General features: G+C 37.6%; 1 protein-coding gene across 1 annotated transcript in view; it reads right to left on the bottom strand.

Annotated features, from left to right (window-relative positions):
• Positions 1–20235, bottom strand: part of LOC127161570 (protein NLRC5-like) — a gene marked incomplete at its 3' end in the record, with an annotated part of 42875 nt that extends 22640 nt beyond the window's left edge. Inside the window, exons 1-8 of the mRNA XM_051104316.1 lie at positions 20000–20235; positions 17273–17446; positions 16880–17053; positions 16477–16647; positions 13580–13753; positions 6056–6229; positions 5159–5332; positions 3135–3305 (exon numbers count right to left, since the gene is read on the bottom strand). Of these exons, the coding sequence (XP_050960273.1) occupies positions 3135–3305; positions 5159–5332; positions 6056–6229; positions 13580–13753; positions 16477–16647; positions 16880–17053; positions 17273–17446; positions 20000–20235 (1448 nt within the window). The remainder of the gene's footprint in view (positions 1–3134; positions 3306–5158; positions 5333–6055; positions 6230–13579; positions 13754–16476; positions 16648–16879; positions 17054–17272; positions 17447–19999) is intronic.
• Between the last annotated feature and the right edge of the window lie 1180 nt (positions 20236–21415).

A 21415-nucleotide genomic window follows, 5' to 3' on the forward strand; every position in this document is an offset into this window, starting at 1 on the left:
GTGTCGTACAGTACTCGACACAACTCGGAGTGTACGACAGATATGTATGTATGTATGTATAACTATGTATGACATTGTTTTTGACAGCATCCTCATTTTATGTGCCTATTGCCTAAAACTTTTAACAGTACTGTAGCTTTGTAGATGTAGGTCTCTTAAAGCATCTTGGAGATGTTGCCACAGTTCTTCTGGATTTAGTCTGTCAATGTTTTTTCTGTTTCTTAAGACAGACTGGATTGAATGATGGAGAGATCAGATCTCTGTTTGCACAAGGAGTCTGACAACAGCCTGTGCTCCATACAAAAATCTCACTGGATTATTATAATTAATGGCAAAATGAATGTTTAGAAATGTAAACTGATATTTCCTACTGACACACTACAGCAAGACTTTGACTTTAAACCATTTTTTAGCTGATGAAAATTCCAGTGGCCTAAGACTTTTGCACAGTACTGTATATGTATATACTCAAGAAACACTATATATATGTGTATATATATATATATATATATACACATATATATAGTGTTTCTTGAGTAAAGAAAATGCTATATTTATTCAGTCAACAGTTCTTCATTTACATTCAGACTACAAACAAGCTGGGATGCTCCAAACTGAGAGGTGGGAGGAATAATGAGGTATGACTGACACTTTGAGGAGTCAATGGAGTTACAAGGTTTAGTGCATCACTTACTGATCCAGGATCAGTGATCTTTAGCAGTTATGTTTCCGATTTAAGCTTGAGCCTCAGAAATGCTTTGGAAAATGTAGCTTTTGTTGATGCTGCTGCGTTACTTGTTTAAAAAAAAAAGAGCTTTGCTACTAAAAAGCTTTTGATTCAGAAAACATTGATGCTAAAACCATGCTATTGAGAAATGTTATTAAACTAGTAGCCCAACAGTGCCTTTTAATCACTAGCTGAAGAGCTTTCCTGTCCTAAACTGTGCACCTCCCAGGATGAGGATTTCTCTTAAGAAATACAGTCACTTCTGGGACTTCCTTACAAGCTGCTGAGTGTCGCGAGACCAACACTGTTAAAAAATAAAGGTCTACATTTTTTGTCTAAATGGTTCCATAAAGAACCTTTAACATCAGAAGAATCTTTCTGGTTTGCTTAGTTGGAGACACTTAATTTCCAGCGATATCATCGACTTTGCACAGATACTATTTGAACTGAACTGAGCTGGATGATGACATCACTGAATTCAATGATGAACTTTAACTGAAAATTGAGTGTTTTCTGTTGTCCTTTTGTGTTACTGACACTATTTTCCTATTTAATACTATAAAGCTGCTTTGACACAATCTGTATTGTTTCACAAGAGGTTCTTTGTGGCGAAAGAAGGTTCTTTAGATTATGCAAAAGGTAAGAAAGAGATTGTTCTTTAAAGAAACTTTGACCCTGCAGTGTCAGTTCTAGACCACAGTAACTGGGGGGAACAGGCTGGGGCCCCTTGTGCTTTTAGGGGACACACTTTTAAAATGAATCTTAAGCTACTTTAATACAGTATTATTCATTCAGTCATTTTTCACTAAGTCATGCATCACTTTAATCTCTAGAATTAGCTATAACAATTTAAACTCAAATGAATGTTTCATCATGTTTCATGTATTTGACAAATAATGTTGCACCTTTGTAGAATCGTGTGTGATTGGTTATAATACACAGTGCTGTAAAAACACGCATGTCTCTGGCTTAGTGCCAGCTAGCGAACACGGATTTAAATTTAGCAGCTGGTGATGTTTTTCTTTTTTTTTTCTTTTTTTTAGTTTCCAGGACAAACTGCATGTTGCACCCAAAAATGTTTGGTGTGACATGATTCTAAATTCAGGGGGGCCAAGCTTGTTGACACAGGGGCATATCCAATTTTCTACTCTGACTGACTGAGGTCTGTCCAACAGGAAGTTCAGCACCAGTTTTTGAGGGAGAGTGTCAGTCTGAAGGTGAAGAGAGTCTCTGTTATTGCTGAGTTGTAATCAATAAAAAGCATTTGCACATGTGTGTCGTTTCCCTCCAAATGTGTGAGTGCTGTGTGGATGACAGTGTTGACAGCATCATCAGTGGACCGATTTTGTTGATATGCAAATTTTAATGAGTCTAAGGTGGCTGGAATGGTCCTTTTTACATAGGACTTGACTAGCAAACCCTGACTGTCCATCCGGGATGTCATCTGGGCTGCCTTCCATGGGTTTCGGAGACATTACACACCTCTGCAGATGACACAGTGAGTGACATGTCCAAAATTCCCTCTCAGTCCAGAATCCTCTGCTTTTGGCTGATGATTGGTGCCTCAAACTGAGCGTAGAACTCAATCAGTTCATCTGGGAGTGTGGTCTTGGTACTCACGGCTCCCTGGCTTTTCTGCTGGTTCTCTGTGATGAGCTGCAGGATTTGTTACATGCACTGGGAATCTGCAGGGTTGTAATATCCCCCCCCAGAATCAGACTATAATGTCTCTTGGTCTTCCTGATTGATTTGCATAGTTTGAATCTGGCGCTTTTGTATTCCTCAAACTCACCTGAGGCAAACACGGTGGTGTAAGCGTGTAGCACGGCCTGCACCTCACAGTTGGGGATCAGACCTCACTCGGGACAATCCCCCAGCTCCTTGATAAGGAGGTGCAACTCTACTTAATCTCTACACAATCTCAGGATTGGATGGACCAATATTTCCTTTCTTTTATCTTTTTAAGAAGAAAGAGGACAACAAAGTCATGCTTGCAGACTCCATTTTGTATTGTTTTTTAATACACCTCAGACTCAATGTGTAAGGTTTTTGTGCATGATGAATTTTTAGGATAACAAATTCAAAATAAATAAATAAATAACATATTAAAAAGAACAGACTCAGTATTGAAGTGTCAGACTTTTGGACCTGTTTTTCCTTTTTTTACCCCAGTCTTAGTTCCTGAGTTTTGTTATTTGGTCTTTTTCCTGTTCTTGTTTAGTTTGATTGCTTTATCCTATGCACCTGTGTTCCTAATTACCCCTTGACAGAGATTTTCTTAGTATAGGGAGATGAGAGGGTCTGTATTAGTTACTACTGGACAAAGCGTAACGGCTAACTTGGATCACGTGTCCTTTAATAATTAATCAAATTACAGCACTGACCTCATTTTACTGATTTTACTGACCTCAATCTCTCCAGTTTACAGTGTGAATCCTTCAGTATGTCACATAAGTGATTCACTCCTGTGTTTATTTGATTCACACTCAGGTTCAGTTCTCTCAGGTGTGATGGGTTTGATTTCAGAGCTGAAGTCAGGATGAGACACTGTTCCTCTGTAATACTGCATAAACACAGACTGAAGACAGAAAGAGAAAAGACAATGAATCAGGTCTATGATGCATCATGAACAAATGTCATACATTCACTAATAAACCAGCAAAATCATGGAAACTTCTAATATATGAATGAACAAACCAAGAGAGGAGTATTTGTTACAATCCAAGTCTGGACCATCAGTCAACAAATAAGTCAATTTTACCAATGTAAATTAACATGCAGTGTTGGGGGTAACACATTACAAGTAACACAAGTTACGTAATAATATTACTTTTTTCATGCAACTAGTAAAATAACGCATTACTTTTGAATTTCTAAGAAAATATCAGTTACTTTTTCAAATAAGTAACGCCAGTTACTTTTTTCCCCATTTATCGATTAACAAGTCTCCTGTCGGGAAATTGGGAGTGAACATGATGTTACTGTATTCTAGACTAAATGTGAACATGCATAAATTCATCTTACTCACAAAAAACAGATTCAGTATTCCTGAAAATGAATAAAAATGCAAACTCAAAATATGATGCAACCCTGCAATAATTCAATTTAATCCCATTTTATTAGCCAGTGTCTTTGCTGCTGACCTTTCAACGATGCAGTTCAACCATACTAATAAGAAAAAATACTTTAGATAAATGAACATTTGTGCTTTTTTTTTGTTTGTTTTTTTTTTTTTTTTTTTTTTTTTTTTTTTTTTTTTTATAGCTGAAGAGTGATCTCCTGCAAAAATGTGACCCTGGACCACAAAACCAGTCATAAGGGTCAATTTTTCGAAGTTAACATTTATACATCAGAAAGCCGAATATATATGCTTTCTATTGATGTATGGAAATCTGTTATGATTGGACAATATTTGGCTGAGATACAACCATTTGAATATATGGATTTTGAGGGTGCAAAAAAATTGCCTTTAAAGTTATCTAAATGAAGTTCTTAGCAATGCATATTACTAATCAAAAATTAAGTTTTGATATATTTACAGTAGGATTTTTACAAAATATCTTCATAGAACATGATCTTCACTTAATTTCCTAATTATTTTTGGCATAAAAGAAAAATCTATAATTTTGACCCATAAAATGTATTTTTGGCTATTGCTACAAATATACCCCAGCGACTTAAGACTTAAGTTCTGTGGTCCAGGGTCATAAGTGTACTTTTCTTTCAGCCTGAGGTGAATTCATTTCACTTTTGGTGTAAAAGGCTTTTACATTAGAATTGTTTTATTATAAAAGCAAAGAAACAAGCCCTGCCCAGATTTAAAAAGTAACGCAAAAGTAACAGAACACATTACTTTCCATAAAAATAATTAAGTAACGTAATTAGTTACTTTTTCAGGGAGTAATGCACAAATCGTAATGCATTACTTTTAAAAGTAACTTTCCCCAACACTGCTAACAATAGTAAAGTTAAATTAATGAAATGGTCTATTTTTACATTTCTAATGGAAGAAAAATCAGTCAAAAAATAATTGTTGATATTTCAAGCCATTTTAGAGTGTAGTTTATAATTTCTAACTATACAAATATACTAAATATGCATTCCCCTGAATTAAAAAAAAAAAAAAATAGTGAAATATACTATTAGTCCAGTATAAATCTAACTGTCACAATCATCTACTGTCATTTGTTAGACTGTTTTTTAGTCTGTTGTCACTTCTGTTTTATTTCACAGCAAAGATGTTAAGTTTCAACAAGTTTCATGCTGCTTTTAGAAATACACATAAAAACACTGTATTCCTGAATCTTTCTTCAGATGGAGAAATGCCAGAAAGTGCAGCACTGGAAATTATGTGACAAGAGCCCAGTGGTTTTAAACTAAACAGTGAACTTTAATCTCACTGTCACTGCTGTACAGTATAATGATACTAACTCTAGTTTCTCCAGCTTGAATTGTGTGTTCATCAGTAGATCACTGAGGTTTTTCACTCCAGAGTCTCCTAGTTTATTCCATCTCAGGTTCAGTTCTCTCAGGTGTGATGGGTTTGATTTCAGAGCTGAAGTCAGGATGAGACACTGTTTCTCTGTAATACTGCAATCACACAGACTGAAAACAGAAAGAGAAAAGACAATGAATCAGATCTATGATGCATCATGATGCATCACTGATGCATCAAATGCCATACATTCACTAATAAACCAGCAAAATCATGGAAACTTCTAATATATGAATGAACAAACCAAGAGAGGAGTATTTGAGGAGACTAGTTACAATCCAAGTCTGGACCCTCAGTCAACAAATAAGTCAATTTTGCCAATGCAAATTAATATGTAGAATCAATATAGAAACAATAGTAAAATTAACAACATTAAATGGTCTATTTTCACATTTCTATTGCAAGACAATAATCAAAACAATCAAAGTAAATAATCTGTATTTTTTTCAAGCCATTTTAGAGTGTAGAGTGTTTTAGAACTATATAAATATACTAAATATCCATTCCCCTTAATAAAAAAAATAGTGAAATATACTATTAGTCCAGTATAAATCTAACTGTCAGAATCATCTACTGTCATTTGTTAGACTTTTTGTTTGTTTGCGGTTTGTTGTTGTTTCACAGCAAAATGTCAAATTTCAGCTAGTTTCATGCTGTTCTTTTTTTTTTTTTTTGCAGATACACATAAAACATTGTATTCCTGAATCTTTCTTCAGATGGAGAAATGCCAGAAAGTGCAGCACTGGAAATGATGTGACAAGAGTCCAGCGGTCTTAAACTAAATAGTGAACTTTAATCTCACTGTCACTGCTGTACAGTATAATGATACTAACTCTAGTTTCTCCAGCTTGAATTGTGTGTTCATCAGTAGATCACTGAGGTTTTTCACTCCAGAGTCTCCTAGTTTATTCCAGCTCAGGTTCAGTTCTCTCAGGTGTGATGGGTTTGATTTCAGAGCTGAAGTCACAGCAGAACAACCTTGGTCTGTCATTTCACAGTAGCTTAACCTGCAATGGCAAAAAACAAACAAACAAACAAACAAAAAAAAAAAAAAAAAAAAAATAAAATAAGAAAATATTGCCATTATTATAATGTTTCCTCATTCTTGTTTGTTCAGTGTTTTTATCTAATTCAAACTAAGGTTTAGGATCTATGATGATCATAATATTGAAGAGGCATTTAGTTTCTAATAGTTTGTTTTGAGTCATGTTAGTTTTGTATGAGGGCAGCTATTGCTTTTACTTACTTCTTTTACTTTATTTTATGTATTAGATTAGATAAGATTCAACTTTATTGTCATTACACATGTACAAGTACAAGGCAACGAAATGCAGTTTAGGTCTAACCTGGAGTGCAATAAGCAGTAAGTGCAGGATAAAGGTATAAGTTATAAGTGCATGTATAGGGGATATGTGCAGGGAGAAACTATATTTACAGATGGGTATACTGTGAGCATAATATACAGGTTGCTAGTAACTATAATCAGAGATTTACAAATAGATGAACAATATATACAAGTTGCTATTAACTGTAATCAGGAATTGCAGATAGATATGAACATAATATACAGGTTGCTATTTTCTATAAACAGGAATTTACAAATAGACATGTACAGATATATATAATCAGAAATTTACAAATTTATTGTGCAATGGATATTTGCTTTTTTCAAATAGGTATGCACAATGTAACGCAATAAATATTAAATAGTGTAATGGTAATGGAGAGAGTGTAGGGCTGTGTGAGGGGGGCAAATGTGTCAGTGGGGGGCAGAGTTCAATAAGGAAACAGCTCTGGGAAAGAAGCTGTTCCTCAGTCTGCTGGTTCTTGACCTGGGACACCTAAAGCGCCTACCGGAAGGCAGGAGAGAGAACAGTTTGTGGGAGGGATGAGAGTAATCCTTAAGAATACTGCATGCTCGACGCATACAGTGTTTCTTGTGGATGTCCTCAATGGCTGGAAGTGGAGTTCCTATAATGCGCTGGGCAGCTTTCACCACCCGCTGCAGTGCCTTACGCTCAGCAACAGAGCAGCTTCCGTACCAGACTGTGACACATGTGGTTAGGATGCTTTCTATTGTACAGCGATAGAAGTTCACCAGGATGGTTGAGGACAGCTGGTTCTTCTTAAGTGTTCTCAAGAAGAAGAGGTGCTGGTGAGCCTTCTTGACCAGACTAAAGGTGTTGGTGGTCCAGGATAAGTCCTCCGAAATGTGGGTCCCCAGGAACTTGAAGGATGAGACAGGCTCAACAGCTATCCCATTGATGTGAACGGGTTCATGTGAACCTCTTCTTCCCTTCCTGAAGTCCACAATGAGCTCCTTGGTCTTAGTGATGTTGAGGAGCAGATTATTGTCTGTGCACCAAGTGGCCAGGTGCTTGATCTCCTCCCTGTAGGGAGTCTCATCGTTGTTGCTGATGAGACAGATCACCGTAGTGTCGTCTGCAAACTTGATGATGGTGTTAGATCCATGCACAGGCCTGCAGTCATGGGTGAAAAGGGAGTAAAGGAAGGGGCTCAGCACACAGCCCTGTGGTACACCAGTGTTGAGCGTGACGGTAGTGGAACAGATGTGGCCTGACCTAACATGCTGAGGTCTGTCGGTCAGAAAGTCCATAATCCAGTTGCAAAGTGAGTTGTTAATGTCCAGGTCTCTGAGTTTGGTGATTAACTTAGAGGGTAAGACAGTATAAAGTCAGCTAAAGTCAACAAACAGCATTCGTGCATAGGTGTTTGTACTGTCCAGGTGTGTGAGTACAGAGTGCAGCGCTATGGAGACTGCATCCTCTGTGCTCCTGTTGCCATGGTAGGCAAACTGGTGTGGGTCCAGTGAGGATTGAAGAGAGTCCTTTAGGTGTGTCAGGACCAACCACTCAAAGCACTTCATAATGATGGGTGTGAGTGCTACAGGGCGGTAGTCATTCAGGCATGTTGGGCTACAGTGTTTCGGCACTTGCACAATTGAGGTGGATTTAAAGCATGCTGGTACAGCTGCTTGGGCACGGGACATGTTAAAAATGTCTGTGAATACCCCAGCGAGCTGATCTGCACATGCCCTCAGTACACGCCCAGGTATACCGTCTGGTCCAGCAGTCTTGCGTGCATTGATCCGGCTCAGTGTGGTGTAGATGTCAGAGGAGGTAAGCGTAATGGGTGAGCGGTCGGTTGAGGAGGCGATCTTGGTGGCAGTTTCTTTATTGTCTCTCTCAAAGCGAGCATAAACGTCATTAAGCTTATTAAGAAAGAGGACATTAGTGGCTGTGGGGGTGGAGTGACTGGGTTTGTAGTCGCTGATGGCCTGGACGCCCTGCCACATGCGTCAAGGGTCAGAGTTTGAAAAGTGCTCTTCTAGCTTTAGTTTGTAGCAATGCTTAGCCTTTTCAATGCCCCTCTTCAGATTAGCCCTGAAAGTGCTGTAGGCCTGTGTATCACCTGATTTGAAGGCAGTGAAAAGTGAAAGTGACAACATACTGTCAACTATGGTGACCCATAGTCGAAATTGGTTGCTCTGCATTTAACCCATTACGAGTGCACTCACGCAGTGAGAAGTGAACACACACACACTGTCAACACACACCCGGAGCAGTGGGCAGCCATTGCTCCAGCGCCTGGGGAGCAATTTGCGGTTCAGTGCCTTGCTCAAGGGCACTTCAGTCATGGTATTGAAGGTAGAAAGAGCACTGTTTATTCACAATCCCCACCTTCAATTCCTGCTGGTGCGGGAATCGAACCAGCAACCTTCGGGTTACAAGCCCGACTCTCTAACCATTAGGCCAAATTAGGCCAAGACTGCCCCTCCCCACAGGAACCTGTCCTGGAGTGTGAAGTCTACCCCCGCTGGCCACACTTTGATGGTCTTCACTGATGGCTTCACACGGTTGATGAGGGGTGAATACTTGGGGGTGAGGAACAAAGAAAGGTGGTCTGATTGTCCCAAGTGGGGGAGGGGCTTCACACGGTTGGTGAGGGGTGAATACTTGGTGGTGAGGAACAAAGAAAGGTGGTCTGATTGTCCCAAGTGGGGGAGGGGGGGGGTCACAGCATAGGCTTCAGCCGTGTTTGTGTATACATGGTCTAAAGTTTTATTTTCTCTGGTGTGACAGAAAATGTTTTGGTGAAAAGTGGGGAGTACTGTCTTTAAGTTGGAGTGATTAAAATCCCCCGCAACAATATATGCAGCCTCCGGGTGAATAGTTGTTTGTTTGCTGATGGCCGCATGAAGTTCGTTCATAGCAAGCTTGGCATCAGCATCGGGAGGAATGTAAGCGGCAGTTATAATGGTGGAGGTGAACTCTCGTGGCAGATAAAACGGTCTACACTTAACCATGAGAAACTCTAGGTTAGCTGAGCAGTGTCTTCCAATAATAACAGAGTTCAACTCAACTCAACTTTATTTATAAAGCACTTTACAACACCCAAAGTGAACCAAAGTGCTGTACAACAAACTAAAAACTCAATAAGACATAACAAACATAACAAATAAGAACAATGTCAACAGGTGTCAAAGGCCAATGAAAAAAAAGGGTTTTAAGATATGATTTAAAAACAGACAATGAAGAGGCCTGTCTAATAAACAGAGGCAAAGCATTCCACAGTTTAGGAGCTGCTACAGCAAAAGCGCGATCCCCTCTGTGTTTGCGCTTTGTTTTGGGCACATTCAAGAGCCACTGATCAGCTGATCTGAGAGAACGAGGTGGTGTATATGGGTGTAGCAATTCAGAAATGTATACTGGGGCAAGGCCATTTAAGGATTTAAAAACAAATAAAAGAATTTTAAATTGAATCCTAAAATGTACAGGCAGCCAATGAAGTGAAGCTAAAATGGGGGAAATATGCTCATATTTACGTGTACCAGTTAAAAGACGGGCAGCAGCATTTTGCACCATCTGCAAACGGGCGACAGAAGATCCACTAACCCCCACGTACAATGAGTTACAGTAATCCAGCCGAGTGGTAACAAAGGCGTGGATTACTGCCTCAAAATTTTGCCTGGGGAGAAAGGACTTTATTTTTGCTAACTGCCTTAGCTGGAAAAAACTTGATTTGACAACTGCCCTGATCTGTCTATCAAGCTTTAACTCAGTCTATTTTCACCCCTAAGTCAGTAGTGGTTGGCTTGATGTGCTGAGCCAAAGTACCCAAGTCAACCAGTAGGGTCTCAGTGGTGCTACCAAAAACCATCACCTCTGTCTTTTTATCATTAAAACTTAAAAAATTCAAAGCCATCCAGGCCTTTATGTAATTTAGACAATCAATTAGCGGACCTATAGTACCACCCTTTTTGATTGGTAAGTAAATTTGACTATCATCTGCATAAAGATGAAATGACAAACCATGCTTCCTGATTATTGAACCGAAGGGGAGTAAATAAAAAGAAAAAAGAAGAGGACCTAATAATGAGCCCTGCGGTACTCCACAAAAGAGTGGGGCAGAGGAAGACATAGAGTCACCACAACTAACACAAAAAGTGCGTCCATCCAAATATGACCTGAACCAGTTAAGTGCTGCGCCCCTTATGCCCACCCACTGCTCCAAACGAGTTAACAAAATTTCATGGTCCACAGTATCAAACGCCGCAGTTAAATCAAGAAGGACAAGAACAACACAATCACCGGAATCAGTGGCTATAAAAATATCATTAAAAACTTTTAAAAGTGCAGATTCTGTGCTGTGTAAGGTTTTAAAACCTGATTGATATATTTCAAGAATATTTTTATCTTTCAGATATGTCATTAACTGGCTAAAAACAGCCTTTTCAAGGATTTTTGAAGGAAAGGGTAGTTTGGAAATAGGCCTAAAATTTGAAGGATCCAATGGATCCAGACCTATTTTTTTTTAATCAAAGGCTGCACTACTGTATGTTTAAAAATTTGCGGGACCACACCAGAGGAAAAACTGCTATTTACAACCGCAGTAACAGATGACCCTATAGTAGGAAAAACCTCCTTAACCAATCGAGGAGGAACAGTATCATATGGAGAACCTGAAGGCTTTAAATGGCCAACAATCTCCTGCAACATAGACATAGTCACAGGCACAAATTTGTCAAAGACATTAAAACAGAAAACAGTGACTGAAGGGTCATGACCAGGAGGTGAAATAAGAGCCCTTGTGGAGTGGACCTTACCAATAAAAAAGTTAAGAAAATTTTCACAAAAAGCAGGAGACGCATCAAAAAACCCAGCTTGTGGGACATTAAGAACTGAATCAATAGTCTTAAATAAAACATGAGGCTTATTCCTGTTTGACATTATAATATCAGTAAGATAAGAACTTTTAGCGTCTTTCACAGTTTTCTGGTATTTACGCCATGAGTCCTTTAATATTTGAAGTGAAACATGCAGTTTGTCCTTCTTCCATTTGCGCTCTGCTTTGCGACACTCCCGTCTAACAGCACGAACCGTGTCGTCCAGCCAAGGCTCAGATTTAGTTTTTGGCTGCCTGATTTTTAAAGGAGCCACAGTGTCCATCACAGATTGACAGGTAGAGTGCAGCCATGAGCTAAGCTCATCTGTACTGTTGCATATAGACTCCGAAACTGAACAGTTCTGACTGAAAACTGATGAAAACTGAACAGCAGTGGAAGAGTTAATGATGCAGCACAGCCGAGCGGCAACTTGAGTTTCAACAATATTATGATTAATAGGAATTTCAAATAAAACCGGCATATGGTCAGAAAAAGCTGAATAACATATCTCTATATCAAAAACAGGCAACCCAAAAGATAAGACAAGGTCCAGTGTCTGCGTTCATGTGTGGGGCCGGAGACCAACTGCACAAGATTAAAAGAATCAATAAGATGTAAAAAGTCCCTCCCATTATCACTGCAACACACATGCACATTAAAATCTCCAATAATTAAAACACGATCATACTTAGGCATAGTATCAGCCAAAAACACAGAAAAATCATTTATAAAATCATTATTATATTTTGGAGGCCAATAAACCACTGCACACAATGTTTTGTGAACACGACCCAACTCAAATAAACTCAGTTCAAAACTACTGAAAGAACATGGCAGCATCTGTTTACATTTGTAAACATCTTTATAAATAATAGCTATACCACCACCTCATCCCGACGCTCGTGGGGAATTTAAATATGCACAATTGTCCGGTAAAAGTTCAAAAAAGGGGCTGGACTCACCAACACTCAGCCATGTCTCGGTCACACAAAAAAAGTCCAGGTCCCGCGATGAAAAAAAATCATTTAAAATAAAAGTTTTATTTGCTAGTGATCTAGCATTTACCAGGCCAAACCTGGCACGCGCCGGTCTGCATGCATTGATGACACTCCAGGGAACCCGACGCAGAGAACGCAGGTCCCGCAGATTCACTCCACGCCGACGAGGGTGAGGAGAGCGAAAGGCACGAGGCTGACACACCGCATCCGGGCCGACGACAGGTACCAACCAGGGGTCGATAGGATCCACCATACGCTGAGAAACAAAAAGGCGAGGCTCTGCTTCACACTCGGCCCATGAAGTCATGGAAGAGTACGCCAGGCAAGTCTTCATCCTCACCAGCCATCCGCCGCGCTTTCCACGATGACGGTGGCGCTTTCGCCGAGGTTGTAGAGCCGGAAGGCAGCACAGGTGAGCTGAAGTACCCAGTGTGAGTGGAGGCAATGTTTTGTGTCCACTGTCATTAAACGTCACCAAGTCCTTGGTAGAGAACCTGAGTTCCAATAATGTTTGGCGATCATACACCAGTATAGAGTCAACATTTTGCGCAAAGAAAGTAACAGAACACAAAAACAAACATAACATAAACAGAGACAAACGATAAGCCAGACGGCTTAGTCCTCCGCTCTTCCCACAGCAAATCGTCTTTGTGCTGGGTAAAGAGAGCCGGTGTGGTGTTAGCTTTAGCTTAGCTCTTAGTCCTCCGCTCTTCCCTCGTCTTTGTTTACGGGCTCGACGCCGCCTTCGAGCACTTCCGCCCAGCCTGGTAGGGTGCGCAGCCTCGGGTGTTCTGGTAATCTCAGGAACGAGTCGATAATTACTGATAAAACTGTCGGGAATGTACAAACCAATATCCAAATGCTCCTGTCAGGTGTACGATGTAAAAGCACTACTGTTCTGCATGAACAGACCCGAGATAAGCAAGTAAAACACTGTAAAACTGCAGAAACTGGAGAGACACTGAGCCTCGCAATGTGTATGCGCCACCATCTTGGTCGAAGTCCATGTAATGTCTCCATTCTTTATTCTCTAAAGAAAGGCTAATTTTTGCATTTACACACTTGAGTTTACTTTCTGTTACAAAATGTGACCAATATGGCAAAACTTGTGCACTGCTTTAAACAATATAACTTAAGACCTGCTGTCTTAAAATAAATAAACTTTAACTAACTCCAGCTTCTCCAGCTTGAATTGTATATTCATCAGTAGATCACTGAGGTTTTTCACTCCAGAGTCTCCTAGTTTATTCCTGCTCAGGTTCAGTTCTCTCAGGTGTGATGGGTTTGATTTCAGAGCTGAAGTCAGGATGAGACACTGTTCATTTGTAATTCTGCATCTACACAGGCTGAAAACAGAAAGAGAAAAGACAATAAATCTGATGTATCATGATCAACTTTCTAATGTGTTTTGCATCTTTTAGCAGACGTTTGCTGACAAATAAACAGTGATATCTGTGTGCAGGTAACATGAAGAAAGACTACACATAGTTAATTTCAATATACTACAAACTACACAAAAGTTACAAATGTATGTGAAGGCTGAAAATCAGCTAAATTACCCATTAAGATGTGAGCTATTTATCCAAGTTACAAGGTTTTACTTGATCGCATTAACTACATTAGTTAACATGAACTGATGATGAACAACTACAGCATTTAATAACCTTAAAGTTTCAACATTTACTAACAGTTTTAAATTCAAAGGTTAATACTGTAAACTGACAAGAACAATGAAAAACTATATGTACATTAACAAATTAATAAATACTATTTACCCCCGTTAACCTTTAAAACATTGGAGAGAAGAAGGGAGGAATGAGAGATAGAGAAGAAAAAAATGAGAGAGGAGGAATTAATAATGTATTATCAATTCTATGCATTAATGCTGTATCTATGTAAATTTACATAATCGTACATAAACAATTCATATACACACACACACACAGACATACAGTATACCTACATACACACATTACATATAAACTCTCCATTTATAATCTATAATATGATCCATACTGTATATTTCATATATAAATTTCTTTCTATACATATAGATATAAATACATGCATGCATAGTTATACAATTACATAATTATATATCTAGTTAAAAAAATTAAGAATATACCAAGATGCCGATATTTTTTGTCTTATTTTGGCCGGTATCCGATACCGATACTGATATATAACCTTTTGTTTGGAAACAATACTAAGCATACCTGGCATACACCACATACTGTGATATATACTGACTAATAAATTACAGAACATTTAGCAAACACTGAGGAATCAAATAAATAAAAATAAGTAAAGAAAGCCTGCATAAGCAATGGGCAAAGATAACAAGCTTTTCAAACTGAAAACAAAAAGAAAAGTAAAACTAAACTGTCTGACCGTGACAGTGTTTGCATGTTTTTTGCACACAAATACCAACATGTTCATCTTCTCTGGTTTAAGAAGCAGTCTTTTACTTGAAAACCAAATCCTGTGTCCGCCGTCCTTTCCTCAATATTCGTTTCAATTTGTGGCACACTGCGAGTGCTTTTGCACTCGTGCTGAAGCAGCAAATACAGGATCTATACACGAAGCACTCACACCAAAAGCACCTATTTGCGTGATCAACATGGAAACTAATAGAAATTTAGTTACTAATTCATGTTTAATGATAATTTTCCCAAATAGGCCAATTGTTTCATATGTCAAACTGTAGGACATGAACAGGACATAATTCATGACTACAACTTAATTCGTTCCTACGATTTATTCATTTATTAATTTGTGAAATAAGGGAACAAATTATTATTCACATGAACGAATTCTTAATTTACTGCCACAAAATCTTTTATTTCCCACCCGCATGTTTACCACAGTAAGAGATACGAAAACATGGATTAACGGTGAATGACAAAAAAATAAACCTGCAAAATTAAAGGGTGTGGATTTGGGAGAAGAAACTATAAATATTATTTATAGTTAGGGAAATTTATGACCTACATTTCAGATCATTTATATATATATATATATATATATATATATATATATATATATATATATATATATATATATATATATATATATATATTTTTTATAAAGAAGGCTTTGTACCTCATTTGTGTCATAATATTCATGTAAAAATGTTCATATGAGCAACAGTGTGTTCTGCCTTAGCATCCCCAGTGAAAGAGGTTCACTGGCCATGCGCCGTAAATACTTTTGGGATCAGTTTATTTTAAAAACGGTTAATTCAACTGCAAACATTGCGATTGTGGTTTAAAATACAACAACAAGCACCGTGAAACATTTAAAAGTTTCAACAGTCTAGTGACTGGTATGAAACAGCCAACAGTAAAATGATCCCAAACGGAACAGTGGCGTGCTCTTTTCAATTTTTATCAAATTGCCATATTTAAATCTATTTGTTTTACAGTTATATTGTGTGGAAATATGTATCCGGTATGTTAATCATGCAGTGTGTACATTTATCTGATTCTACTATACCAATTTTTAACAATTTTTGTTGAGTTAAGTGTATTTTGTGAATGACTTTGTTTTGAATTAATAGTATATTTTTATCACACTGAAGTTAAATATATTTTTAAAGATTTGATTCCAAAAATCGGTGTCTGTTGATATGTTAAGGTCCTGTTCCCATTTTGTAATTGGTACATAGCATGTTTTGTCCGCCGATAATATTACGTTGTATAGCTTACTTATTGATTTTGATGATGAGCTAATTTTCTGAATATTATTCAGTAGGGTTTGTGGTTGTATTTGTGTGTGACCAACGTTAGCTCTTATTGCTCTTTTTATTTGTAGATAATAGAAAATTTGATTTCATATTCCACATTTTCAAATAGTTGTATTTTGGCCAAATACTGTTCTATCCTAACAAACCACACATCCATGGAAAGCTTGGATGTTAATTTAAGTATAAATCTCAATTTTAAAAAATGGACCCTTATGACTAGTTTTGTGGTCCAGGGTCACATATAATATTCCCATCATCAGCCACTGTGCAATATTGATCTCATTGCTGTGGTGTTGAGTGTAGCTGTTGGTAAAATGTACTCACTTCAGTATCTTCAGCTCACACACAGGATTCTTCAGTCCCTCACAGATCTCTTTGACTCCTGAATCCAGCAGGTGACTGTTGTTCAGGTTCATCTCTTTCAGGATGGTTTTGGAGGAGAGAACGGTAGCTAGAACTGAACAGCTTTTCTCTGTCAGCTCACAATTATTCAGCCTGAACACAAAAACAGCATTTCAGTAATGACCACTTTCTTCATTTATATTTATTGACTGACGCTTGACCGACGTGTTCTGCCTGAACTAACACAACGCTTGGTTATTATTATTCAGCATATATTAAATACACATCAGATCAACAGCTCTTCATATCTGATTACACATGTGACTGACAGTCTTTAATAATGAATAATCAAAGAGGTTTCAATGTATAAATCATGTTCACTCACATTATTTTCTCCAGTTTGCTATGAGGATCCATCAAAAGAGCAGAGAGTTTCTCCCCATCCAGATCACCTAATTTATCTCCACTCAGGTCCAGTTCTTTCAGTAGTAATGGACTTTTACCCAGAACTCCAGTGAGATACTCACATGCTTCCTCTGCAGCAGGACTTTTCAAAAACCTACAGGAAGCAGATACGGATTTCAGATCATTTATATTTTTACATTATTTTTGCCATAATTATGTTGTGTCTGTTGAATTTCTCTGAACTGCTATTTAATTCCAGTTCATGTCATTCCTATTTAACAATGGTGCATTTGACCCTTCTATCTATTTTCAAACAGCTGATTTCACATGTGTGGATCATTTTAAATATTTTAGTTTTTTTTTTTTTTTTCACCTGATGGTCTTTAATGAACAGAGTCCATCCTGTAGTAAATCATTGAGCTCCTTCACTCCTGATTGTCCGGGATCATTTCCTGTGAGATCCAGCTCTATCAGGTGTGAAGGGTTTGATCTCAGAGCTGAAGCCAGAGCTTTATAACCTTCTTCAGTGATACTGCAGTCTGAAAGCCTGGAACCAGAATGAAAATGTCACAATCAGATGATTAATCAGTTATTCTAGAAATTAATTTAGAAGAATTACTTTTATTCCTTATACAAATTAACTAAAACTGTAAAGAAAAATCTGACAACTGAATATCGATTCAAACGAAAAGGGAACTTTAAATTGTTAGACATCAATTCACTGCAGTATCTCCAGTTTACAGTCACTTTCAAGCTTTAACCTTCTGATGCTCCTCATTTGTGTGTTACACTTGTGCTCTTCATGGTCAAAAGAGACTGAACACCTGAAACGTAACTTTCTTTTCAATAAAATCAATATAATATATTTTTGGTTTATATAGTACTCTTTCAATAGACTTTGCCTTCTGATATTCCTCATTGAGTCAGACTTTATCTTGAATTATGTTGTTAAACTAAATTGCCATTATGTTTGATGACCCTGACATAAATAGTTTGTTGTATCTGTCCAACAGACACAGGGCTCGGCATTAAGCCTTGACACATGCTTCATAGTTTCATCACTGCTCTAGGATCTTACTTTAATCAGTATATTTTCCTAACCTTACTAAATGTATGTGTCATTATTTGTCAAATTCTTATGACATCAATAAAATAAAATGATTGTAGTTGTTTGCTATTTTACCATTAAAATTGAAAATGCATAAATAATATTATTATGTATTAAATATTAATGTATTAATATTAATGCAATGATGCTTTTAAAAATGTACCCAAACCACCAGTAGGAGGCGGCATGTCACTGTCCTAATGAATGAATCACACAACCAGTTCGTTCAAACAGCTAATTCATTCAATAAATGACTGTCTTTATGAATGCCTCACTGAATCACCCGATTCGTTCAAAAATGCTGAATCATTCAAAACTAAACACTGCTGTGTGTTGCTCACAGATGCTTGACTGTTTTGCTGCGGCTTCCTTTGGAAATATTTTCTTTAGCAAAAATTGTCAGTAATCTGCCTAAAATGTAGGGGTGTAACAGTACACAGATGTCACGGTTCAGTAGACACGCAGTTCGAGACCCGCAGCAGTGTGCGAGTAGGACCCGGGTGGAGGGGTTACACCCGCCATCACCGTGTCTCCCTTAGAGCGCAACTGAAATACAAAGCTGGTAATTTACATAATAAATAATAGTTTAGCATTTGGATGCATCGCAAATATGAAAATATTATGGAATATTTTGATTTGTGCCAAATGAGAGAGGTAGGATACAAGAGCACAATACACCATTTTGCAAATAGCTGAGTGCGCAAGCCTTCAAAGTAACGTTATACACCTTTGTCAGTGAGAGACGTGTTTAGAATCAGCACATGACTAATCTCTAGTAGTGGGTTTTGTTTTCAAGAGCGCAACTCCTGGCATTTGCGGCATTGTGCTGCCGGTTATCAAACAGTGTATTATTACTGCATGCACCCCCTTCTTGGCAGAAGATGAATAGCCTGTATTCGTCCTAAGGCCTCATGCACCAAACCGAGAATTCACATTTGCAGTCATGCTGGTGCTTGGTCGAGTGATGTTACTTACCTATATGTTTTTTACAATATTTATCTTTTTTCTACCGCAGAATGTTTGTTAGTGTTTGTTTATTTGTGTGCCTATTAGTTTTTTTTCTGTGAGTCAGAGAGGCTGCACAAGCCTGAACTGATGATAGGCTATACCTTAATAGGCTATTGTCCATTATCAGTCACCATTTACACAGAAATTAATATAAACAGAATCATTCTCACCAAAGTTTCTGTGCTGCCCTGGTTATTGTTTGTAACTGATGTTTTAATCATGTTACTTGTACGGTCAGGCAGGTAAAATTCTCTGTCAAATGTCCCTTCACAGAAAATCCACTTGTCCCAGACAAGAGAGCGTTAATGTCAAGCCTTGATATATATTATCTGTCCAACTCCATTACAATTTTTCTTTTTTAATTATTATTATTGTTGTTATGTTGTAGAAGTAAAAAAAAGGTGTTAAAGAGTATTTCATGATGAACAGCTATAATTAGAAAAATTATTTGTAGAGGTCAAGGAAAGACAATTAATATTTTGAAAATACTAAAAATGAAACTGTTGGATAAGAACTGAACTGAGCTGATGATGACATCATTGTTTACTTCACAGCTGCTTTATAAATGATTTAACCCTCTAAGCGCCAAAGTCGCAAAATTGCGACAAGACGTCATACTCATTAAAACAGACTGTAGTTTCTAATATGGTGTAATATCTCATTTGTATTCCCTACCACTAGATGGCAGACATGTAGTACTTTGATTCTAGACCAAATTTACGTCATGTTCCTATTCAAAGTATTTGAGGAAATAGCAAAGCAAGTGAGCTATCATATCTCTGATGCGGAAGCAGTTCAGTTCATAGCGTGCGAGTGAATTGTGAGATTTGTGAGAGAAAAATCGCCAAATAAAAAGTAAAAAGTTGTACTGTAAGGATGTGTTGCACATGTTATTCGCCGATTCTGACTCTGAAGGGGAATATTTGTCTTTTGGAAATGACGATCGGTCGTCTAATGATCGCGCATCTCCCGGTACATCTTTACAGCGCAATGGTGCTGCCGTCAAAGCGAAAGTGTTCATGAAGCACAAAAAAAGCAATCATTTCGACACTTTGCCCAACGGGGAAGGGGGTGGCAAGGGGTGAACGTGGGGCTGGAAGTAGCAGCAGCTCTCTGGATTCAGCGGCGCTGGATCCAGCGCTCCACAGAGGTGGGAGTGGCCGCGCTGTGCGTGCGAGAGCCGGGAGACGTGGTAGAGGCAGCGGGGTGATCTGGATCATGCGTTTTACTACTGTATATTATAGTAATATAGTAATAATGTAGTACTTTCTCGTGTTTTATTGTTGCTTTCCTCTTTTCTGATCACTTGGAATGAGGATAAAAAGACAAAAAAAAAAAAAAAAAAAAAAAAAAAACACATGCAAATAAGTTCAAATGGTTTCCTCTTTTCTGATCATTTGGAAAGAGGATAAAAAGACCAAAAAAATCACATGCAAATAAGTTCAAACATCCATTCAATATCTATTATTTCCTGAATATTACTGATGACCTGATCAAAAAGTAGGCTACTGTTCACATACGTTTTACTACTAGTATAGTAATATAGTAATAATTTTGTGCTTTCTCCTGTGTTATTGTTGGTTTCCTATTTTCTGATAATTTGGAATGAGGATAAAAAGACAAAAAAAAAACAACAACAAAAAAAAAAAAAAAAAACATGCAAATAAGTTCAAACATCAATTCAATATCTACTATTTCCTAAATATTGTGAAATTCAAGATGGCCGCCCATCATGACGTCATAATATGCAAATTAGATTAGTATATTTACACCCCACATAAACTTTTGGTCATGCCCAACATTTGTGTAATTTACAGTAGACCTCTATCTTTAAGCCCTTTCAAGCCACAAGCTTTTGAAATCTTAATGTCAAAATTCAGCATTTTTCAAAAAAAACCCTGGCGCCTAAAGGGTTAAATCTGCTTGGAAACTATTTGTATTGTATAAGTGCTATATAACTAAATGTGTCTTGACTTTACTAGTTTTACTAATTTTTTTTTCTGTTCATCATGCATGTTTGTTTGTTTTAAAAGACACTTATTTTAAGCAAAATATAACAATGGTCCAGACGTCAAGAGGAAAACACTGAACAGTATATTTTATCAGTAAATGTAATGCAAAAATGTAAAAAAAAAAATAATAGTCTAAAAACATCTTATCTTAGCTTTTCATATCCAATTATATATACAAACAGATATCTACCTTGAACATAACCAAATACATTCTGTAAACAGTATAGCGTATATAATGCGTCGACTTAGGACGGTGTCAATAACAGACCAAATCAGAAAAAAAAAAAAAAACACATAACATGGCAGGCATAAACATTAAAGCACAACATACAGACTTGTTCATTATCTAAGACTGTTATTCACTTTATGATTTTGCTGAGTTTAATTT

Source organism: Labeo rohita, unplaced genomic scaffold (assembly GCF_022985175.1).
Source record: "Labeo rohita strain BAU-BD-2019 unplaced genomic scaffold, IGBB_LRoh.1.0 scaffold_671, whole genome shotgun sequence".
NCBI classification, from domain to species: domain Eukaryota; kingdom Metazoa; phylum Chordata; class Actinopteri; order Cypriniformes; family Cyprinidae; genus Labeo; species Labeo rohita.